The 25679-nt window shown below is 42.6% G+C and overlaps 3 protein-coding genes across 8 annotated transcripts in view; 1 reads left to right on the forward strand and 2 right to left on the reverse strand.

Moving 5' to 3' along the window:
* Window positions 1-25679, forward strand: part of LOC121004478 (oocyte zinc finger protein XlCOF7.1-like) — a 1216478-nt gene that overhangs the window by 512858 nt on the left and 677941 nt on the right. The window lies entirely within an intron of this gene.
* Window positions 1-25679, reverse strand: part of LOC121004516 (zinc finger protein 300-like) — a 734886-nt gene that overhangs the window by 198573 nt on the left and 510634 nt on the right. The gene's annotated exons all lie outside the window — the stretch shown is intronic.
* LOC121004488 (zinc finger protein OZF-like) overlaps window positions 1-25679 on the reverse strand; it is a 555846-nt gene that overhangs the window by 54407 nt on the left and 475760 nt on the right. For 4 of the 5 annotated variants that reach the window (XM_040436742.1, XM_040436738.1, XM_040436740.1 and 1 more), the window contains 2 exons: window positions 3638-3732; window positions 3165-3267 (listed from right to left, as the gene is read on the reverse strand). In XM_040436742.1, the coding sequence (XP_040292676.1) occupies window positions 3165-3267; window positions 3638-3732 (198 nt within the window). Of the gene's footprint in view, window positions 1-3164; window positions 3268-3637; window positions 3733-3815; window positions 3901-25679 lie in introns of all 5 variants that reach the window. The other variant, XM_040436741.1, reaches the window with a different exon arrangement.

The following is a 25679-nucleotide window of genomic DNA, read 5'->3' on the forward strand; positions in this document are numbered from 1 at the left end:
TTAAACATTTCCCACATTCTGAACATGAATATGGCTTCCTTCTCTGTGTGAATTCTCTGATGCATAACAAGAGCTGATTTAACACTATAACACTTCCGCATTCCGAACATGAAAACGCGCTTCTCCCTGAGTGACTTCTCTCATGTTTAGCAGATTATATTGTCCATGAAACATTTCTCACATTCTGAAAAGAAAACGGCTTCTCCCCTGTGTGAATTCTCTGATGTCCTAACAAGTTGTGATTCATAACTATAATGTTTCCCACATTCAGAACATGGAAATGACTTCATCCCGGTGTGATTTCTCTGATGCTTAACAAGATTTGATTTATCTTTAAAAACATTTCCCACATTCTGAACATGAAAATGGAGTTCACCCCCTGTGTGAGTTATTGATGCCTATGAGTTCTGATTTATTCATATAAATTTTTCCCACATTCTGAACATGAAAATGGTTTCTCCCCTGTGTGAACTCTCTGATGTCTCACAAGATCTGGATTTATGGATATAATGTTTCCCCCACATTCTGAACATAAAAATGGCTTCATCCATATGTGAATTCTCTGATGCTTACTAAGATTTGATTTATCTGTAAAACATTTACCACATTCTGAACATGGAAATGGTTTCACCCCTGTGTGAGATATCTGATGTCTAACAAGTTTTGATTTAAGGCTATAACGTTTCCCACATTCTGCACATGAATATGGAGTCACCCCTGTGTGAATTCTATGATGTCTATCAAGATCTGATTTACGAATATAATTTTTCCCACATTCTGAACATGAAAATGGCTTCTCCCCTGTGTGACTTAACTGATGTCTAACAAGATCATATTTATGCATGTAATGTTTCCCACATTCTGAACATGAAAATGGCCTTTCCCCTGTGTGACGTCTCTGATGTCTAACGAGTTCTGATTTATGGATATAATGTTTCCCAATTCTACACATGAAAATGGTCTCTCCCCTGCGTGAATTCGCTGATGTTTAACAAGACTTTTTTGAGAGCAAAAGATTTGTCACATTCTGACATGAAAACAGATTTCCTCTGTGCAAATGCCCTCGTGGTTATCACCCCTGTTTTGACTTTTGTTTCTCTGTGATGAATCGGATCGGAACAGTTTAAAAGGATCACATGATAGGTCTTTGCTAAAAATTATAGAGTGAATATCTGAGATAATGGTATGCGCTTCATAAGGATCTTCTGTGATTCCACGATTATTTGTTTTAGACTGTGAGGATTTAAGATGTCCCTCTGAGCTTGTCATACAGTCATCTGGCAAGAACAAAACACTTTTTATTATTATCATAACCTTAAAATTAAATTCATATTTCATAACATGTCTATATATTAAAATGTATCTTCAAACAGCAAAGCATTTAGCAAAATTAAATTATTAACTGACAATGTGATAGCAAAGCATATAAAAAAAACTAGCAGTAGACCTCAAGCTATTGTTCTGTAGTTTTCCACTTCTGTGCTGAAGCCAACATTTTTATAAGATTTTATTTATAGGATTTTCCAGTGAAATGCTCAGTGGAGAATCATAAAGGGATCTGTGAGACGGTGCTATTAGGTGGTGTCCGTCCCCACACACTACCTTATGGCCAGATGCACTTTAGCTCCAAATAGAGAATGCAGGAGGAGAAGAATGGTCATATACAAAGAAGTCATGCTTTGGAGTGAATGTAAGGCTGGGTTATCACAAGCACAGGCTAGGAGTGGGCAGGGGTGCACCTAGCCTTTCTGCTGCCTGAGGCGGAAAACTGAAACGCCCGGCTCAGACACAGTGATAAGGAGGGACACCGGCCTCTGATAGGCTACATGAACTAGGGACTAAAGCCTATTAGAGGAACGTTGGGCCAGGGAGACATCACTCCCGTGCCCAGTCGCAGCATTCAAATGTATTGCTGAGTACAGCGATGCAGTTGAATATGTAGAGATGAGCATTTCCACAATGAAAGAGCTCATTGTCCATGGCCATTCTGCTGCCCCCCCCCCCCCTCTTGCCCCTACCTGGTGCTGCCTGAGGTGATCGCCTCACCTGGCCTCACTGGTGGTGCACCCCTGGGAGTGGGTATAAAAACAGAAATGTGCTTTACGTTGTGTCCTTCACAACACTCACTGACCTTAGTAGCATCAACGTATTTTGCTAGTTGCATTTCCAAAATCTGATGTAACACATAGGGAGTATAGTCTGCAGGTTTCTACAGATTTAAAGAGGAACTATTCTAACATCGCATTTTAGTTGTCAGTAAACATAAATGTGACAACCAGGGTTATTCACTTCGGAAGAAAGATGACTGAGGTGAAATCTAATAACCATCATCTATTTATCCCCAGGACTGTGACGAGGGGACATCCTCTGCGTCTGGAGGAAAGAAGGTTTGTACACAAATATAGAAGAGGATTCTTTACGGTAAGAGCGGTGAGACTATGGAACTCTCTGCCTGAGGAGTTGGTGATGGTGAGTACAATAAAGGAATCAAGAGGGGCCTGGATGTGTTTCTGGAGCGTAATAATATTACAGGCTATAGCTACTAGAGAGGGGTCGTTGATCCAGGGAGTTATTCTGATTGCCTTCCTCTGGATCAACTCTGCAGGATAACAGGCCGAACTGGATGGACAGATGTTTTTTTTTCAGCCTTACAAACTAAGTTACTATGCTTTCCTAAGTTACAGTATAACATTATCCCAGGCATGCTCAACCTACAGCCCTTCAGCTGTTGTAAAACTACAACTCCCACAATGCCCTGCCATTTTTATCCATATTTAATTTTGTTGAACATAAAGCTGAACTGTCGCGTATCATTTTGGTGCATTTTTTGCAGAAATTTTTGTATATATATTTTTTCATCTGCACAATGTATCATTTTGTGAAAGATGTTCTTGTGGTGCATGCGGTCCGCACCGGCATCCTCCATTGTATGCATTTTTTGCTGGGGATTGTCGTTGTCTGCGGACCGCATGCGGAGGAATTGCTCGCCCGGTTATAGACATGCCACAGTGTCTGGGTTTGGAGCATTTCCACCCGTTTAGGCCACTTTTTTCAGTGAGTTTTTTTTGCACTAACAGAGAACACAAATCTTAAAGAACAATTGTCAGCCAATAAATAAGTAGAATCTGCGATTCTCTCTGCTTTATCTAGTGGTTACTACTCACCTGGACTGTTATCTGTAGGAATGTCCTCTATACTCTGCTCATCATCCCTCACATATGTCTCTGTAACATATATAATGTTCAGATCTTCACCGGGATTCACAAACTGTAAAAAAAAATTATCTAAACGTCAGACAGTTGGAGAAGTCATATGGAAGGTTTGATGTGACCAAAGAAGATCAGTAATTATCATGACAACCAAACATGACCAGACAGCAGGAGTTATCTGACCCAAAAATCTGCAGGTCTACTGTTGGTTCCTTTTTCCAACCAGCAGTCTCTATAACCAGAAAATAATGAGAAGCTCCAGACAACATGTAATGTCCATGGTCAGCTGTAATCCTGCCATCTCCACCTTTCTCATTACACAAGGATAAAACATATAATACTGGAGGATTAAACAAGACTGAACACAAGATCTTCACAGCCTTCTACAGATCATAGGGGACATTTCATGACACCTTATCTCCATCTACCTGATCATCCGGTGGGACATTGTGATGTTCTTCTGACCCATCCTGTGGAAGAAGAGGACTGGGACATCTCTCCGGTGTTCTTCTCTCTTTCTTAACTGTAAAAAACACATCCAGTGACTGAATTCATTCCTTACATACAGATGATGAGAGGACGTGTGTATTTAGTCATGTCTATTACCTGGGGATGTTAGAGGCCGGTGATCCTCCATCATGACGTCCTTGTACAGATCCTTGTGTCCTTCTAAATACTCCCACTCCTCCATGGAGAAATAGATGGTGACATCCTGACATCTTATAGGAACCTGACAACACAATGGCACAGTCATCACCCAGATCCCTTTATAGCGTTCCTGTATAATGTCCCAGCATTCCCAGCAGTGTCACCTCTCCAGTCAGCAGCTCAATCATCTTGGTGGTGAGTTCTAGGATCTTCTCTCTATTGATTTCCTCATGTATCAGGGGGTGAGGTGGAGGCCCTGTGATTGGGCTCAGGGTTCTTCCCCATCCTTCAGACACAGGGTCCTGACAGCGCTCACTAGAGGTCTTCTTCACTACTGTGTAGTCCTGGTTATGGGGAGACACAGTAATAAATATCACTCCATACATCTCCAGAGTCCCTCACCTCTCCAGTCATGTCCATCTGTTAGTAACATAGATAAGATGATGTAATGTGACATCATCAGAATCTCTCACCTCTCCAGTAAGCCGGAAGAGGATCTCTAGGGTGAGATTTATTATCCTCTCTGCCATCTTGTCCCTGTCTCTATCCATCCTTGACGGGTCAATCAGGAGAAGGATCTTATATGGAAGATCTCCACTGAGCGGATCCTATATTGTAGGAACCTGAATGGAAAGGAGATGAGACGATGTAAAATCCTACAAAATCTCAATTTAAGATACAATGACTGGAGATAATAAGAGGAGACATCGGGGAGATGTATAGATTTTGTATTGTATTTTCTCTTCTCCTTCAGTTCTTGGTGCAGTATAGGAGTAATGGGGAGATTTATCCGCCTGCACCAGAACTGTGGTATAAAAAAATTGCAATTTTTTTTTATTTACCATTTCTACCACTTTTATAAATAGTGGGCAGAGCATATGTGTAAGGAAGCAGGGTCACCATGGTCCCACACATTTATCATCTACACCATCACCTGCCTGGTGTGGACTTCAGGTTCTGGTGTATGGACTCTCCGAGCGCCCCCCCTACTCTATCTCCTCCCCCTCCTGATATACCTTTTTCTAACTGCTACTCCCGTTTCCAGTTCCAGACTCCGCCTCCTGCAGACTGTGATTAGCGGAGCCACAGATTGACACGACCTGGCGGACAACAGGGGAAACACCAAAAATAATAGAGTAAATCAATACTTTATATCTCCCCAAAATGGTTGTATTAAAATGTAGCTGATTATAACTAGAGATGAGATTTGTTCAATCTTCGTTTACTGGTAAAAGGTGAATTGTGTTATGGATTCGGTTACCACGGACCATAACGCAATTCTATGACGGAATGCATAACGGAATGCCTTCAGAGGCATTCCGTTATTCACTCCGTCATAATAGAAGTCTATGGCCTGCATAACGGATCCGTCCCGTTTTCCGTTATGCAGGGGAGGTGTTCCGTTATGCATTCCGTCAAAGAATTGCGTTATGGTCCGTGGTAACCGAATCCATAACGCAATTCACCTTTTACCAGTAAACGAAGATTGAACGAATTTCAAAATATGAAATTCGCTCATTTCTAATTATATCCACAATTCGTACAGCCTTATATGGTTGCTGTACAGGAGGAATAAATAAAGTTATAGCTCTTGAAATGCAATAAAAAACAAAACAAAAGTAAGCTTGGTCATTAAACCACCAGTCCTGAAGGGGTTAATGACCCCTCTGCCCCAGTAATCCTGACAGACAATGGCGGTGACTGTACACATACCTCCACCTGCACCGCTGGACACTACATGGATGGGGGAGGGAGGAGACTAGTGCTAAAGGACCTTTCATCATGTCATGACCATGTGACCATGTGTAGGAGGAGTCAGGCTCCAGGCTGTGCTGCTGGAGGAGGTGAAGGACCTGTGATGATGTCATGACCATGTGATCATGTGTGGGAGGAGTCAGGCTCCAGGCTCTGCTGCTGGAGAAGATAAAGGACCTGCAATGATCTCATGTCCATGTGATTATGAGTAGACTGAGTCAGGGGATCACATGACCAGGTGCTGCTGTGTCGGTTGCGATCCGTGCTGGATGACCTGAAGTTTGTGTGGCATCCAGGAGTAATTACAATGTGTATGTAGTGGAGCTGTCTCCGTGTGATGTGTATGTAGCGGAGTTGTCTCTGTGTGATGTGTATGTAGCGGAGCTGTCTCTGTGTGATGTGTATGTAGCGGAGCTGTCTCTGTGTGATGTGTATGTAGCAGAGCTGTCTCTATGTGATGTGTATGTAGCAGAGCTGTCTCTGTGTGATGTGTATGTAGCAGAGCTGTCTCTGTGTGATGTGTATGTAGCGGAGCTGTCTCTGTGTGATGTGTATGTAGCGGAGCTGTCTCTGTGTGATGTGTATGTAGCAGAGCTGTCTCTGTGTGATGTGTATGTAGCAGAGCTGTCTCTGTGTGATGTGTATGTAGCGGAGCTGTCTCTGTGTGATGTGTATGTAGCGGAGCTGTCTCTGTGTGATGTGTATGTAGCGGAGCTGTCTCTGTGTGACGTTTATGTAGCGGAGCTGTCTCTGTGTGACGTGTATGTAGTGGAGCTGTCTCTGTGTGACGTGTATGTAGCGGAGCTGTCTCTGTGTGATGTGTATGTAGCGGAGCTGTCTCTGTGTGATGTGTATGTAGCGGAGCTGTGTCTGTGTGACGTGTATGTAGCGGAGCTGTCTCTGTGTGATGTGTATTTAGAGGAGCTGTCTCTGTGTGCCGTGTATGTAGCAGAGCTGTCTCTGTGTGACGTGTATGTAGCAGAGCTGTCTCTGTGTGATGTGTATGTAGCAGAGCTGTCTCTGTGTATGTAGCAGAGCTGTCTCTGTGTGATGTGTACAGTTGTGTTCAAAATAATAGCAGTCAGACATCACTATCCTGATCAATCACTGTTTTTGGTAGAAATGATATTTCTACATGGCAAATAATTTACTAGCAGGTGTAGTAGAGTAATAGAAACCCAACTGTCATGACATGCATGCTGCTGATTCTGTGTAATTGAATCACTAATTGAAAGCGGCATGTCCAAAATAATAGCAGTGTGGAGTTCAATGAGTGAGGTCATTCATTCCTCGAAAAACAGGTGGCAATTATTGCCCTCATTTAAGGAAGGAAGGCAGCAAATGTTATACATGCTGGTTGCAGTGCATTTCTCTATCAAATTCTGAGGAAAATGGGTCGTTCCAGACATTGTTCAGAAGAACAGCGTACCTTGATTAAAAAGTTGATTGGAGAGAGGAAAACATATAAAGAAGTGCAGAAAATGATAGGCTGCTCAGCTAAAATGATCGCAAATGCTTTAAAATGGCAACCAAAACCTGAAAGACGTGGAAGAAAGCGAAAAACTACCATTCGAATGAATAGAAGAATAGCAAAAATGCAAGGACTTAGCCATCAATCAGCTCCAGGAAGATTAAAGAAGGTCTAAAGTTACCTGTGAGTACTGTTACAATTAGAAGATGCCTATGTGAAGCCAAGCTATCTGCAAGAAGCCCCCGCAAAGGTCCCACTGTGGAAAAAAAGACATGTGCTGAAGAGGTTACAATTTGCCAAAGAGCACATTGACTGGCCTAAAGAGACATTTTGTGGACTGATGAAAGTAAGATTGTTCTTTTTTGGGTCTAGTGGCCGGAGACAGTTTGTCAGACGACCCCCAAACACTGATTCAAGCCACAGTACACTGTGAATACAGTGAAGCATGGTGGCACAAGCATCATGATATGGGGATGTTTCTCATTCTACGTGTTGAGCCTATTTATCGCATACCAGGGATCATGATCAGTCTGAATACATCAGAATACAGGTGAAACTCGAAAAAATTAGAATATCGTGCAAAAGTCCATTTATTTCAGTAATGCAAATTAAAAGGAATGCAGCTTAAAATTAGAATTTTGTGAAAAGGTTCAATATTCTAAGCTCAAAGTGTCACACTCTAGTCAGCTAATTAATCCATACCCCCTGAGCAAAGGGTACCTCAAAAATTGTGACTTTGGGGTTTCCATAAGCTTTTCTCCTGATTTCTCCTCCCTGATCTGGTTCTGGAGATCCCGTCTTCCTGACCTCTTATCCTCATCTTCAGCTCAGGATAATTCTTACTCTGCTTTAACCCTCCGGGGTGTGCCCCAAAATCCTTCTAGTGGGGATTTTCCTTGTCTCCCTGTAAAGGAAGTTTATTAGAGCAGAATTGTGAGTACAGCTTACTGGACTATGTTTCTTCAAAAAGTTTTCAAAGTTAATTCCATCTAGTTGCTCAGAGAGTGCCTGACGTATTGTTCTGCATCACAGTTATACAGAAATTATACTGGAATCTGTTCCACCCCCATGGGTGAGTAGTCTACTGAACAGGGACTAATCCAAGAGAGACCATCCTAGTGGTTCCCCTGAAATGGAGTCCAGATCCAAGTATAGGGGTAAAGGTTGAAGACCAAGGGGCACTTAAAACCTTTCAAAGTAGCGCCAAGTCAAATCTGTTCAGTAGACACAGCAGCTCTACATTTGTTTGTAACACTCAGGAGCAGGTGATGTTGCTGCTACTGTTGGTGTAGGCTCAAAAGCTGTCAGATCAAGTGCGAGTGGTGGCAGAAATTTTGTAAACACTGGTAGCAATGGCTCTCAGTGCAGTCATCAGTTTCTCTCTACAGTCGTGGCCAAAAGTTTTGAGAATTACATAAATATTGGAAATTGGAAAAGTTGCATAAACTCCAGAATGTTATGAAGAGTGATCAGATGAATTGCATAGTCCTTCTTTGCCATGAAAATTAACTTAATCCCAAAAAAACCTTTCCACTGCATTTCATTGCTGTCATTAAAGGACCTGCTGAGATCATTTCAGTAATCGTCTTGTTAACTCAGGTGAGAATGTTGACGAGCACAAGGCTGGAGATTATTATGTCAGGCTGATTGGGTTAAAATGGCAGACTTGACATGTTAAAAGGAGGGTGATGCTTGAAATCATTGTTCTTCCATTGTTAACCATGGTGACCTGCAAAGAAACGCGTGCAGGCATCATTGCGTTGCATAAAAATGGCTTCACAGGCAAGGATATTGTGGCTACTAAGATTGCACCTCAATCAAAAATTTATAGGATCATCAAAAACTTCAAGGAAAGAGGTTCAATTCTTGTTAAGAAGGCTTTCAGGGCGTCCAAGAAAGTCCAGCAAAGCGCCAGGATCGTCTCCTAAAGAGATTCAGCTGTGGGATCATAATGCCACCAGTGCAGAGGCTTGCTCAGGAATGGCAGCAGGCAGGTGGTGAGCGCATCTGCACGCACAGTGAGGCGAAGACTTTTGAAGATGGCCTGGTGTCAAGAAGGCCAGCAAGAACCCACTTCTCTCAAAAAAAAACTCAGGGACAGATTGATCTTCTGCAGAAAGTATGGTGAATAGTCTGCTGAGGACTGGGGCAAAGTCATATTCTCTGATGAAGCCTCTTTCCGATGTTTGGGGCATCTGGAAAAAGGCTTGTCCGGAGAAGAAAAGGTGAGCGCTACCATCAGTCCTGTGTCATGCCAATAGTAAAGCATCCTGAGACCATTCATGTGTGGGGTTGGTTGCTTCTTATCCAAGGAGTGGATCACTCACAATTTTGCCCAAAAACACAGCCATGAATAAAGAATGGTACCAAAACAACCCTCCAACACAACTTCTTCCAACAATCCAACAACAGTTTGGTGAAGAACAATGCATTTCCAGCACGATATGGAGCACCGTTGCCATAAGGCAAAAGTGATAACTAAGTGGCTCGGGGACCAAAACGTTGACATTTTGGGTCCATGGCCTGAAACTCCCCAGATCTTAATCCCATTGAGAACTTGTGGTCAATCCTCAAGAGGTGGGTGGACAAACAAAAACCCACTAATTCTGACAAACTCCAAGAAGTGTTTATGAAAGAATTGGTTGTTATCAGTCAGATTGGCCCAGAAGTTGATGTGAGCATGCCCAGTCGAATTGGCAGAGGTCCTGAAAAAGAAGGGCCAACACTGCAAATACTGACTCTTTGCATAAATGTCATGTAATTGTCGATAAAAGCCTTTGAAACGTATGAAGTGTGTGTAATTATATTTCACTACATCACAGAAACAACTGAAAGAAAGATCTAAAAGCAGTTTAGCAGCAAAACTTTGTGAAAACTAATATTTGTGTCATTCTCAAAACTTTTGGCCACGACTGTACATTGCCGGCCAACAAATACATTGCAGTGTCCAAGTCCTGAAGACAGAGAATAAGACTTGGCCATGTAGGAACCATGGCTCTCCTCTAGCATGCGAAGCAGCATCACATGCTCACCTGGGAAAATCGAACTGCCCCCGTTTGCCTCCTCCACATCGTCATGCTAGTAGCCGGGTCAGAACCACAAGTAATACATCATTGTTTTTGTCATCATCCTCACCAGCATCATCTGCTACTTCTTCTCCTGCTCCCACTACTCCTCTCCTGCTCTCCACACAACAGCATAAATGTGAGTGGCCAATACTCTAGGTGCAACTATTACCAATCTAATGTTTCCTGCATGCCATTCTCTCCTTTTTTCTTACATGGTACTACTAAGTTGAAGCATTTCCATGCTTTCTTAAATCTGTTGAACCTGGTCATGAGAAGCCATGCGGTGGATCAGTTGGTATTCTGCATCAAGCAGCACATTTTTTCATTGGATGTTTCCCTATCAGCTACAACTTGGCAACATATTCTGCCTTTACACTGCTGATCGGCTACACTCCAACTCAATGGAGTTCCACATGTGTATCTGGATCGTCTGTACGAGCAACATAGTGTTCAATGATTACAACATGCATCTGAGCACCACAGCAGGGAGCATGTATTATTTTGAGCTCAGGCAGTGGCAGCTCATCAGGGACATGTGTACTCAGGCCCTTCGAGATGCCACCAGATTTGTGACAGGAATAACAGGGGCATTAACAATATCATCTCCCTGATGTTTAGATTGGAGCAAATGCTCATAATGAGGCAGCAACAAGGGATGTGGAAGAAGAACAGCTTCGGCATCTTGCTCTCCGTCATCTGGCTGCTGGAAGCCTGCACATTCAAAAGTAGTAGAGGAGGATGAAGAGTTAGGACATAAAGAGGAGTTGGTGATAGAGGTGGACATGAAGTTTTCATAGGCACAGCTAGGAGACGGGGCCTGACACATTTTAGCAAACACGATGATGACCCTGGCCATGACCAACCATCACAGTGTGGGTCAGAGAACAAAACATGGTGAGCATGGCTAGTTGCATGCTTTATTGGTTATGTGCTGAAAAGCATATTATTACCATCAAGAAGATAAATGTCTATTCACAATCTGTTTGTAAATCTTCACTGTAAAAGCAAATGGTGGAATTCTTATCCGCTTCCAAAAGAAAGGCCAAATTAACCTATTACCAGGATACGCTATAGACCCAGCTTGCTGCAGATTTCACCGAGCAGATACCTGCCGCCCACATGTCTGACCAAGAGGCCCCTCTCTGCTGCCAGCGATACCGGCAACAGCAAGTAGCAGCAGCAACTGCAGGAAAGACATTTTTATGAAAGATTATGGAACAGTTTCTTCAACCACTGCACCAACCTGACGTTCATCAGGAAATGGATCTGTACTACCTGAAAAACCGTGTTCAACTACAACTAGACTGTGCCTTTTCTGTAGCAGATACTCTGAGGCCTACTTGATGCCACTGAATAGATCTGCCATTACTTACAATGAGGAATGGACCATTTATCACCAGGCCAATGATCCCACTGCTGATGTCCGCCTGTCAATCATGTTCCATATTGCACTGATGCCTGCTACAGCAGCAGCAACTGCTACCCGTACAGAGCCGCACATCTCCTGCAATGTCCATTATGTTCCGCACTGCATTGCTGGCTGCTACTACTCCTATACAGCCGCACATCTCATGCCTTGTCCATCATGCTTCATACTGTGCTTCCGCTACTACTGCCCTTGAACAGTTGCACATCTCCTGCCTTGTCATATTCCATAACTGTTCTGCTTTTGCCGCTACTACTACCCCCTACCTTATCCATTATGTGCCATACTTACTGCCACTGCTGGAAACCCTCCCCTGCACACTATAACAAACCTGAAACTGCTCTCAAAAAGGAAAAACTTTGCTTCTTCATTTTACAGGATGATGAGAAGAACTGGCACATGTAGTTGTGGTGGTGAAAGTGGGTGGCGAAGATTAATTTTGCGACCTGCTTGTTTAGAAAACAAGCCATTGCTTCTTCTGATTACTACACTTGCCTGTAGACTCACTAGAGTGGTTGTTATAGGAGAACTCATCCCAAGGAACCAAGAATACTATTATTGTCCTGACTAGAAGAAATAAAGTGACAGGTCATTTTCCAGAAACTGATTTTCTTTGCCCGATCTGTCCATTGGACTGGGGGTGGTAGGGCAGAGGAGAAGTCCAACTTAACATCCAACAACCTGCAAAGAGACCTCCCGAATCTTGACATAAATGTCACTCTCTGTCAGAAACAATGGTCCAGATTTAACTAATGGGTATGTGTAAAAAAAAAAATAAGATAGTACAATTTTGGCTTCTCTAGGGTTTCTATACTTTTTTCCAAACGTGCACTTCGGGGGTGGGACTTAGCGGGAAGTAGGTGGAGCTTCAATTAAAGAGAGTGGGGCGCTAAGACACACTACTTTACGCCATAATTTCAGCACAATTCTTACTCAAAAATCTGTCTCTGTCTATAGTGTATACCAATAGTTGGTACAGAGTCAGGAAAAAGTGTCAATGATTGCACCAGATTTAGCATCCAGCCTCAGTCCCTGTGACCGATCTCGTGTAGGGTCTAGTGATACAGTGAAGGGTATGGTCTGGGAAAACAGGTCTTTTCCTACCAGCGTGTGCTGCTGGGCTGATTTGCAGCCAGGTGGGGTCAAACACCGGACTCGATTTTAAGTGCTGGTCCGGGTTTTGACAGCACCTAGCTGTCCTTAAAAGACAGCTGGGCTCAGCAGCAAAGTGTTTGTGTGCTGGGATCTGAGGCTAGTGCCGTGCTGGAGGGCTGAGACCCGTGTTTAGGGGAAACAGGCCCCTAAAAGCCTGCTATGGAGTGCTGGAGATAGAACTACCAACAAGGTGATTTTTGCTATGTGGACTTTCCATTGTGTGTGAACTAACACCAAGACTGCAAAGTGACGTTTTGTTTTTGCCTTATGTGTGAATAAACACGGAAGGTTGATTTAAGAACTGGTAATTTGCCGCTTTACTGCGTCTGCATACCCTGTCTACTAGAGCGAATCCCCACAGTCTACACAACCGGTCGGAGTTTTCTCATCTCTACAATTTGTAAATCTGGGCCAATGTCTTGATGCAGGCCGTGTAGCAGGAAGATGTGTCCAACAAACAGGTCAGCAGTTGAACTGCAGAAGAAAGACTGGATAGTGAATAAAATGTGTCATCTTGGAATGAAATGGTCCACAACCACCCATATCACCATGCACCCTGAAGAAGGTGGTAGGTCCATAATAAAGGTCCATCCCCATGTGCTGCTATTCTTTAGGTATAGGCAAAGAAAAGAGAAGACCGGGCAGGCCTCTGCTAAAATGACTTATTTTGAGGCAGTAACATACATGAGGCAGTAAGCCTTGTATATCCTGGGAAAGAGAGGGCCACCAATAATATCTGGAAATTAGTTCTTATGTCTTACAGAAACTGGGGTGCACCGCCAGTTTTAGATTTATGACCCCAGACAAGAATCTGCCTCTTTTTGGCTACAGGAGCATGTGTTTTCCCCACAGAAACATCCTTAACACAAGACAGATGCCACAGAAATGATTTGAGCAGGGATCAATGATATGTTCCTCCGCAGCTCGGTCAGTGGAGTCAAAGGACGAGTAAGGGCATCTGTCTTGGTATTCTCGGCAGGGCAGAAGTTCAAACACAATTCAAACGAGCAAAGAATAGTGACCACTGAGCCGTGATGAGGATTGAGACACTGAGCTGACTGAGGTCAGATTTTTATGGTTTATTTAGCTGACCCTCCAAGATGTGTCTCCATTCTTCCAGGGTCAATTTAATAGGCGAGCAGTAGGGATGGGCAAATCGGCTTCGGATGAAACATCCGAAGTCTATTTGCATAAAACTTTGTTCTAATACTGTACGAAGCATGGAGCTCCATACAGTATTAGAATGTATGTGGCTCCGATGAGCCGAAATTATTGCTTCATGAGTCTTGCGTGACTTCACGTAATAACTTCATGTTCATAATTTGTACTGTAAAAAAACATTTCCCGAACTTGGATTCGGTTGTGTTGCCAAATAGAAAACTGACTAGTAGAGGAAAGTTACATAGGCCCAACCAAGTGGGTGGACTTAGATGACATAGTGTGATGGGAGCAGCTAACTTCCCCATCCCTGTTTCTCAACAACTCTGAAAAGCCAACTGGATACTTGGGAACCACATGAATCCACTACAGTTCTATTGTATGTAGAACAGTTGTTGTTCTGTGTGCTACAGTAGAACATGTTAAGCCAAAGTCCTTTTTAGCCCTTGTGGTAGTATTGTAAATTTCTAGATCCATAATGCTTCCATTACACTGGCCCCATTGTTTGCAAGTATGTCTCGAGTTGCACCACTTTAACATTACTCTAGAGGCAATAGACATCTTTTATACCCTGAAATGTACATTGACCACTGCCCTTTGCATTAGGCATCCCTGTCTATGCCAAAATATTTGTATTATTTTACAAGAGAAAGCAGGACAAGCTAGTAGAGTCCTCAACCAAGACCATGAGGCAGGCAGAGACCGGTGTGGGGTAATACTCAGTAGCTCTGGACCTTGTAATCATGGGATCCCACTTTTATGCATGAGCAGTTGCAGCTGCAGCTGAACTCGTTAAAAAGAGTACAGATACAGTTCTTGGCAACCCAATGGTGCTGCAAGTCCCCCATTTGGTGTATGAAATTTTAAAGCAAGCCTAAACCAGGCACCTGTCCACGGCTAGACCCACCAAATTGGAGGTTCACGCCTTACAGACTCAATCTAGTTAGTAAACGTTGCATTGTTCTTAATCCAGCCATCTTGCTGCGGTGGATTAGAAAAGAGGGAGGGAGTGGAGAGAGCTGGGATCAAGGTGAAATCAGCCCCTAATTTTTCAATTAGTCAGTGAGGAATGCCAATTTGACATGACATACAAACATGATTGTCATGCACTGATGGACATAGAAACAACCACTCACTAACCATTCTGCTAAGTATTTTGGTAGATGATTCCGAGATCATGGGACAAGGACCGAGGAAGATTCATCACCAGGTATGCCATAGTCCAAAATGGTGAGGCAGTGATACAGAAACCACTCCCTTCTCTAGTTACTATACACAAGAAGTGGAGTTGAAGACAATCACTGCAGCGTGTAATCTGGGTAAGGAAAAAGAGGTAAACATTCATATGGACTTGAGGTATGCATCAGGTGTAGCACATGACTTTGGAACCATTTGGCGGAGCCGGTATAATTATTGAGCTCTACAGGGCAAGCCTATAAATAATGCTGAGGCTTTATGACAGCTATTGGACTCACGGATATTACATAAAAGGGCAGCCATGGTGAAGGTGACAGCATACACCAAAGAGGCAGACCCCTGCAGTAGACTTACAACTGCTACAGATCCTCCAGAAACCAGACATCTCATCACAAGAAAAAGGTAAGGATAGAGGGAGGTGCCATACAAAGAGAAGGAGGGTCATGGCATGTACACTCTAAGGTCTGCTGGGGCCTGCCCCGTTGTTTGTTTCTCATGATGATCTGCCTTGGTTCCCAGTCAGTGGTCCATAACTTCAAGGGAGCAATGTGTGCTCCCAATGTTGTGTGCAGCTGCAAAATTTGTAAAGGGGTGCCTTACATGTGCAAAGCATACTCTGGTAAGCCTACCCGAGTACCCAGGAAGTCTACCCCAAGACACATTACCCATTCTAGAGATTGCAGGTGGACTACATACAATGACCTAAGGAGGGTACTTTCAAGTATGTCCTAGTCCGGTGTAGACTTTGATGATGCCAAGGAAACCGACTAAAACCACAGGCAAAAAGTTTATAAGTTAAGTGGTCTGTAGATATGAGATCCCAAAGACCATAGAAAGTGATAGGGGCATATATTTCACTGGTGACCTCATGAAAAACATCATGAAACCCTAGGGATAGAACAGGTCTTCCATGTGCCCTAGCACCCACAAAGTAGTGCAGGGTGAAAGCTTAAACGACATCCTGAGATTAAAATTGTGAAGTGTATGGAGGAACATATCCGAGGGACCTTGTGCCGAGGTACAGTGAACCAGTTGGTCACCGCTACTTCGGTAAAACTTGAGGACAAGGACACTTGGACATATGCTAGCCACTGTGAGAGGATCCTGAATCCTAAAGCCAAGCAGGATGTATCTACTGAAAGTGTGCCTGCTGGGACTGACCAGGCTGCAACCATGGACTCTAAATAATATGTTAAATAATGACTGGGACAATAAGTTTGTCAACCATTACCCAGTCTTAGTAAAGGTACAAATTTAGAGGGGAGCTAGATTTCGGGAATACTGTTGGTTGTATTTCAGTTCTTATTCAGTAGCTAGTTAGGGATATTTTGGCTTTCAGGTGAAATTTACGGAAAACATAAAAACTTCACTCTACAGTGATATTATATCACGAAAGTAGGGAATTTAAGTAAAAGCATGCAATGGTGATTTCCTCATCTCAAACAATTTATTGAAACAAAAGCCAAAAACTGTGGTGGGTATACCCCCACAAAAAAATAACTTGTCATGTGGCCTAAGCATCAAGTTGACTTATTGTGTGCTGAGGGCATGCATCCCACTTCTCTTAAAGGGAAGCCCTCAGGTCATTGAGGTTCTGAGGGTACAGAGTTATGAGCCTCTACATGGCGACTCAGCTGATCCCATATGGTTTTCAATGGGATTTTGGGAGAAAGTGCAGGCCACTCCAGTTGAGGTACCCTAGTCTCCAGCAGCCGTTCCCAAAAGATGCAACCTTGATAAGCTGGCGCATTGTCGTCCATGAAGATGAAATCAGGCCTATGTTGTTCATGCAGAGGCACAATGACTGGATTAGTGATGTTATTCAAGTAGTATAGCCTTATCACTGAAACATTCACAAAGTGTAGGGCAGTTCTGTATTGACTAGACACACCTGTCCACATTGTAACACCTCCACCACCGCTTTTCTGGTGACAACAGTGGCTGATGCACAGTGCTCTATTTGACGTCTACGTTGTTGTTGGCCATCATTTCTGCTCAGCGTGAATCGACGTTCATCAGTGAACAGCACTGAGGCCCACTGTTTCCTTGTCCAGCATAGATGCTTCCCGGCCCATGCAAGACAATGATGCCTGTGATCAGGTACCCTTGCAAGTCGTCTAGCACGCAGACCACGCTGATGTAAACAGATTCAAATGGTCTAATGTGACATTTGGGTTCCTCTCACCACCCTTAAATGTGCCTGGAGTTGTGTGGCATTCATCATCCTGTTCCGCAAGGCATTGTTCACAATCAAGCAGTCATCTGTGTGGGATTTGGCTAAAGGACGTTCACTTCTATGCCTTTCTTTGACTCTTCCAGTCTCTCTGTATCTCTGTTTCAAACTGACGATTACACTGTGTGACACTCTAAGCTCAGTTGCCACTTCTGTCTGAGAACATCCTGCTTGAAGCCTTGCAATGGCAAGGTACTGTTGATCAATTTTTAGGTGTTGTCTTGGTCTCATGATGTCAAAATGTGAACAGCATGATGAGGAGGACAGTTTAAATACCAATTCTAATTGAACCAGGAAATTTATTGAGCGATTCATGGATCAAACACCTGTTGTGAATTTTGCCATTAAGCTCCTTGTTAGAGAACAGCACGTTGTGCAAAAAGTACTGAAACATTGAACAGTTGGACATGTGCATTCAAAAGTTTAGAGAAAGTCACATTAAGTTCACCTAGAAAGGTTAGAGTGCATTTGAGGTTCATCCTGAAATTTTACCCACAAGCCAAATATCCTTAACTTTTTGTGAGTAGTGTTTATAGTAAAGTTTTGGCTTATTCCTAAACTACGTAAAAAAGGTATGTAGTACAATACATAGTATGTAGTACAATACAATTCAGGTACACAAGCGAGAAGGTGATGACTGGTACTACTACTCCTCCCAGGTAAATTACTCTTTTTACATACAGAATGCAGTTCGATGAATGGGTGAAGATTGGACCAAGTCCCTCTATTGCCCTTGGGATAATGAAAAGTAATTGGCTGTAGTTGTGCATGAGAAAAAGGGGGAAATTGATAGAGAAATACACATTTCTTGTATTCACAGCACATCCCTTTGTATTAAGGTTACTTCAGGGCAATGTCTGAGCTCAGAAAAGTAGCAGCTACTGGAATAAACTAGTACATAGCAGATCCCTAGGGGGAATACAGGGAGTGCAGAATTATTAGGCAAGTTGTATTTTTGAGAATTAATTTTATTATTGAACAACAACCATGTTCTCAATGAACCCAAAAAACTCATTAATATCAAAGCTAAATATTTTTGGAAGTAGTTTTTAGTTTGTTTTTAGTTTTAGCTATTTTAGGGGGATATCTGTGTGTGCAGGTGACTATTACTGTACATAATTATTAGGCAACTTAACAAAAAACAAATATATACCCATTTCAATTATTTATTTTTACCAGTGAAACCAATATAACATCTGAACATTCACAAATATACATTTCTGACATTCAAAAACAAAACAAAAACAAATCAGTGACCAATATAGCCACCTTTCTTTGCAAGGACACTCAAAAGCCTGCCATCCATGGATTCTGTCAGTGTTTTGATCTGTTCACCATCAACATTGCGTGCAGCAGCAACCACAGCCTCCCAGACACTGTTCAGAGAGGTGTACTGTTTTCCCTTCTTGTAAATATCACATTTGATGATGGACCACAGGTTCTCAATGGGGTTCAGATCAGGTGAACAAGGAGGCCATGTCATTAGATTTTCTTCTTTTATACCCTTTCTTGCCAGCCACGCTGTGGAGTACTTGGACGCGTGTGATGGAGCATTGTCCTGCATGAAAATCATGTTTTTCTTGAAGGATGCAGACTTCTTCCTGTACCACTGCTTGAAGAAGGTGTCTTCCAGAAACTGGCAGTAGGACTGGGAGTTGAGCTTGACTCCATCCTCAACCCGAAAAGGCCCCACAAGCTCATCTTTGATGATACCAGCCCAAACCAGTACTCCACCTCCACCTTGCTGGTGTCTGAGTCGGACTGGAGCTCTCTGCCCTTTACCAATGCAGCCACGGGCCCATCCATCTGGCCCATCAAGACTCACTCTCATTTCATCAGTCCATAAAACCTTAGAAAAATCTGTCTTGAGATATTTCTCGGCTCAGTCTTAACTTTTCAGCTTGTGTGTCTTGTTCAGTGGTGGTCGTCTTTCAGCCTTTCTTACCATGGCCATGTCTCTGAGTATTGCACACCTTGTGCTTTTGGGCACTCCAGTGATGTTGCAGCTCTGAAATATGGCCAAACTGGTGGCAAGTGGCATCTTGGCAGCTGCACGCTTGACTTTTCTCAGTTCATGGGCAGTTATTTTGCGCCTTGGTTTTTCCACACGCTTCTTGCAACCCTGTTGACTATTTTGAATGAAACGCTTGATTGTTCGATGATCACGCTTCAGAAGCTTTGCAATTTTAAGAGTGCTGCATCCCTCTGCAAGATATCTCACTATTTTTGACTTTTCTGAGCCTGTCAAGTCCTTCTTTTGACCCATTTTGCCAAAGGGAAGGAAGTTGCCTAATAATTATGCACACCTGATATAGGGTGTTGATGTCATTAGACCACACCCCTTCTCATTACAGAGATGCACATCACCTAATATGCTTAATTGTTAGTAGGCTTTCGAGCCTATACAGCTTGGAGTAAGACAACATGCATAAAGAGGATGATGTGGTCAAAATACTCATTTGCCTAATAATTCTGCACGCAGTGTAAGGTGGGCTGCTGTATACCTTCATATGGTCAGTTTCTGCTACCTGGATGACTACTGATAAGAAGGAGACAATTTTTGTTTATGATTGCATTTTTGGCTAAAAGTCATATTTTCAGATGTGCCTTTATTAAAAATATTGAGCCGTTCTGTCAGAAAGGGTTAACTGTTTTTCTAGCTCTGTGACTGGTACTTTCACTTTGTGCCGGTTTTCTAATAACCCTTATCTCTAAACTACTGAGGGGTCATAAACACTTATTTAAGCCACATTCTTATCCGTAATGAGTGTTTATAATGTCAGAGAGCAGAGATACGGCGCCCGTCCGTAGAGATGGCCGGCGGTCGTTTCGTGGTGAACTTTGCGTGTTCGCAATTCGCCAAACATGCGAACATATGGCGATGTCCGCAGACGCCATATTCTTTTACATTGTGAAGAACTTTGACCCATGACACATCCATCAGGTGGTACAGGACAGCCAATTGAGACATTTCAGCACATGGACATACCCCCTAACTTATAAATAAACCTGATCTGGCCGCCATTTTAGGCCTCTTTCACACGGGCGTGTCCGGATTAAGGTCCGGATGCGTCCCGGTGCATTGCGGCAAACCCGCGCGAGTAGGAACGCAATTGTCAGTTTTGACTGCGATTGCGTTCCGATGTTCAGTTTTTATCGCGCGGGTGCAATGTGTTTTGCATGCGCGTGATAAAAAATCGACTGTGGTACCCAGACCAGAACTTCTTCATAGAAGTTCAGGTTTAGGTTAGTTGTAGTGTAGATTGTATTATTTCCCTTTATAACATGGTTATAAGGGAAAATAATAGCATTCTGAATACAGAATGCATAGTACAATAGGGCTGGAGGGGTTAAAAAAAATAAAAAAATAATTTAACTCACCTTAATCCACTTGTTCGCGCAGCCGTCATCTCTTCTGTCTTCATCTATGAGCAATAGGACCTTTGATGACGTCACTGCGTTCATCACATGGTCCATCACATGATCCATCACCATGGTGATGGATCATGTGATGAGCGTAGTGACGTCATCAAAGGTCCTATTGCTCACAGATAAAGACAGAAGAGATGCCGGCTGCGCGAACAAGTGGATTAAGGGGAGTTAAATTATTATAATATTTTTTTTAACCCCTCCAGCCCTATTGTACTATGCATTCTGTATTCAGAATGCTATTATTTTACCTTATAACCATGTTATAAGGGGAAATAATAATGATCGGGTCCCCATCCCGATCGTCACCTAGCAGCCGTGCGTGAAAATTGCACCGCATCCACACTTGCTTGCGGATGCTTGCGATTTTTACGCAACCCCATTCATTTCTATGGGGCCTGCGTTACGTGATAAACGCACAAAGAGGAGCATGCTGCGATTTTCACGCAACGCACAAGTGATGCATCAAAATCACTGTTCGTGTGCACAGCCACATAGAAATGAATGGGTCAGGATTCAGTGCGGGTGCAATGCGTTGAACTCACGCATCACATCCGTGCAGAGTACTCGCCCGTGTGAAAGGGGCCTTACATTCAGTTTTTTGCCAGTGTAGGGAGAGGTTGCTGTGTGGAGCAGGGACAGGCTTTTAGGGACACCAAATGCTAGCTAATAGGGCCACAAAAGTCATTTTAAGCACTAGTATAGGTGTGCTATCGATATGTGTGATACACAGAGGGGTGCGATATACTTATAATATACTTTTAAAAACACATAGATCCAAATAGTGATCACCTGGAAGTCAGGGACTAGGGGCTTACTAGGGCCATTTTTATATAGGGTAAGGTTCCGGACTGGGTCGCTCTTATCAGGGCGGGTGGTCTGTGGAAAGGCTATCAGGTCCAGAATAGCACCTCCCCTGTAGGGCAATATCAGGGACAGTTCTTTGCCCACCCTGTCCTTCAATACCACATCATCATCTAGCCCAGGGATGGATGTTTTTTTGCTTTTCCTCCTGGATTCATCGATGTGCACTGGAACCCCCTGGATTGTGGTAGGACATATGGTTTCTGATTTGGTGCCGCCGAGCATTTGTTATTGCCTACCACATCTGTGCTTTTTGGTTAACTTTAATAATTTCATTTATTTTCATTTTGTGGGATATCTTTTCCATTCACACGTCCGCAAAATGGGTCCGCATCCGTTCCACAATTTGGCGGAACGGGTGCAGACCCATTCATTTTCAATGGGTCCGGAATGTGATGTCCGCATCCGCGGATCTGCACTTCTGCATCTGTGCTTCCGTTTCCGCAAAAAATAGAACATGCCCTATTCTTGTCCGCAATTGCAGACAAGATTAGGCATTTTCTATTATAGTGCCGGCGATGTGCGGTCCACAAATTGCGGAATGCACATTGCTGGTGTCTGTGTTTTGCGGATCCGCAAAACACTTACGGACGTGTGAATGGACCCTCATAGTAAAATTATTAAAGATTACGTTTTATCTCCATGTATATTCTAATGGATTGCCTTCCTTGTACAATGTTATAATATACTTTCTATGTTAGAAAGTATATTATAGTGCATTTGTATTGTGCGGCAGTTGTGTGCGGTTCTGCTGCGATACTGCAGGTAAATAGAGAGACAAGCGTTATTGGAACAAATAATTTCTACTGGTGTGAAATACCCCAAAAAATTGAAGCTGTGTGTTATATATATATACTTTCTTTATAGTGCATTTGGGTACTGTATAGTGCATTTGCGCATGCGCGTACGCAAAAATTATATTGCCGATATTTTGCATTATAATGAATGGAGATCGCAAATTCGATTAATACATCTGGTATATCACTGTCCATGTTGTGGGACTATTTGTGCACTTCTCGTAATTATTTATTGGCTGCAAATATGAGCTGAAGGTTTTTCAGGTTTGCATGCCATTAAAATGAATGGGACCCGCCGCAAACTTGCGGTTTGCGAACATTTCGCCCCGGCAGATTTTGGTCTATCACTACCCGTCAGCTCCCTACATGACGGAAAAGATAGAAAATACACAGGCTGTTACTAGAGCATTTCGGTTATGTACAGAAAAAATGGATCTATATTTTTTTATAAAGGCCAATTGAAAAAATTATTTTAGCTTAAAATTAGTACAATGCAATAATAATTTTAAAAAAAGCCTCCCCAGGTGTACATAGCCTTTAAAGAAGGTCTTTACATATCTAGCACTAGAATTGAATTTTTGAAGGGATAGTCACTGTTTCCTCCATGATGCAGGCCAGTCTCACACTTATCGAGGATGGAGGCAATCCCAGACCAAAGCAATTCTCTTGATGAATTTCACTCCCAATGTTAATATTCAAAATTTGCAAAACATACACAACTGCAAGAATACCCAAGTGGACGATGGCCAGAAAAAAAGGCTTAAACATCAACAATTGTGCTTTACAAAGATACACATTACTTGACCCTCATAGCAGACAACTACCTCTAACTTCCACAGAACTTACCTCTATAAGGCTTCAGTTTTGTGTGAGTATTTCTGATGGTCTAAGAGATTTGATTTTCGAGTAAAACATTTCCCACATTCTGGGCAAGAAAATGGCTTCTCCCCTGTGTGACTTCTCTGATGTCTAACGAGATCTGATTTCACACTATAGCATTTTTCACATGCCGAACATGAAAATGGCTTCTCCCCTGTGTGACTTCTCTGATGTATAACAAGATCTGATTTTTGGTTAAAACATTTTCCACACTCTGGACATGAAAATGGTTTCACTCCTGTGTGAATTCTCTGATGTCTAACAAGATCTGATTTTTGCTTAAAACATTTCCAACATTCCAAACATGAAAATGGCTTCTCCCCTGTGTGAATTCTCTGATGTATAATAAGAGCTGATTTAACACCATAACATTTTCCGCATTCTGAACATGAAAACTGCTTCGTCCCAGTGTGACTTTTCTCATGTTTAACAAGGTTTGTATTATCTATAAAACATTTCCCACATTCTAAACATGGAAACGGTTTCTCCCCTGTGTGAGCTTTCTGATGTCTAACAAGAGCTGATTTAACGCTGTAATGCTTTCCACACTGTGGACATGAAAATGGCTTCTCTCCTTTGTGACTTCTCTCATGTTTAACAAGATTTGATTTATCATTGAAACATCTCCCACATTCTGAACAGGAATATGGTTTCTCCCCTGTGTGAATTCTCTCATGTTTAACAAGATATGATTTATCTGTGAAACTTTTCCCACATTCTAAACATGAAAATGGCTTCTCCCCTGTGTGAATTCTCTCATGTTTAACAACATCTGATTTCTGGTTGAAACATTTGCCACATTCTGAACATAAAAATGGGTTCTCCTCTGTGTGAGCTCTTTGACATACAGCACCAATTCTATGGCTTTTGTTCTTTTTAACAGTTTGTGATAAATCTGAAGTTAATAACTGGTTAAAGCGATCAGATGATAGATCTTTTCTGTGAAGAACTGAGGGAATATCTTCATATGTATCTTGTGTGATACCACAGTCATCTGCTTTAAAGTTCAAAGGTATCAAATGTTCCTCTGAGCTCCTGGTACAGTCATCTGCCAAAAAAAGACAAACTGATTTTATTATTTTAACAATATGACCTTATATTGTTGTTTTACAACTTTTCTACACATTGCCAAAAACACAACACACCCGTATAGAAGTGCATTATGTTTTCAACGCCGCATGCAGTCTCAGGCAGATATGTAAATGATTACAGGTGTGGTCTGATTTGGTCTTTCCACAGGAGAGTGCAAAAGTGCTACCCCCACTGCCCTATAAAAAGACCCTCAGAGGCTACTTTAAGGTAGTGTACCTCTTGGTGAGACTGACTGCTAGACATGCCTCTACAATACACTCAAAAACATTTTACCCAGTTGACTGACTTTGAGAGAGGAAGCATCATTGGACTGAGAGAAGCAGGAACAATTACCTTTTACGCAAACACGGCAAACAGGCTCTGTATAGCCCAGACAGATCACCAATAGAGAGGACTGATCCACTAACAAGCATAAGAATCTCCCACCATCTAGACACAGGTGGTACTTTCTTTACACACAGACCCGGACCATTTCCAGGCGCTTAACAGAAATACATTTGTCACAAGGTCCAATGCATGTCCTACTACCAACAGCTTGCCACCATCAACTTTATTTGCAGTAGGGTTGTGAATGAGAAACCTGGACTGATATAGACTGGAACCATATCATCTTTAGCAATGAATCCAGGTTCTGTTTCGGATCCCACAACAGTTAGGTTCCATTATGAATGACTCAAGGTGAGCGCTTTAACCCTGCCTTTGTGCTGGTGTAATGATCTGGGGAGCCATTGCATACGACGATCGGTCAAACATCTTTGTGCTCAGGAGAAAATGTTACATCTTCTATATTGTGTGTTTTCCACAAAGCTCTGACCGCATAGAAGTGAATGGGGCTTGTGTGAAAACGTAAGGCATCCGGATGCAATGCATTTTTCTCTAGGGGATGCAGATTGTTATTCTTCAATTTTTCTTTACATGCATGTAAAACACATGTCATTCGGACACAATCAGGATGGAAAAAAATCCACACACTGCAGACAAAACTGATTTAACTTGCATGCAAAAACCTCCGATTTTTCCTCAACAGATCCTGACACAATCATTATCGCTCGTGTGAAATAAGCCTAAGGGTAACTTCACACATGCCAGATTTTGCTACAGAAATTTCTGCAACTGAAAATCACCTCCAGCGCTTGGGTTTCTGCAAGTCCAATTCAGATGACTGGAACTGATTTTCAGTAACAGAAATTTTCTGCAACAAAATCTTTCGCGTGTTGATGGCACCCCTAAACTTCTGAAAGCAAATTTTCACTGTGTATAAAGAGGGCCTAGTGGCAAACTGTCCTCAAAACTAAAAG

This window comes from Bufo bufo, chromosome 6, assembly GCF_905171765.1.
Source record: "Bufo bufo chromosome 6, aBufBuf1.1, whole genome shotgun sequence".
Lineage (NCBI taxonomy): Eukaryota > Metazoa > Chordata > Amphibia > Anura > Bufonidae > Bufo > Bufo bufo.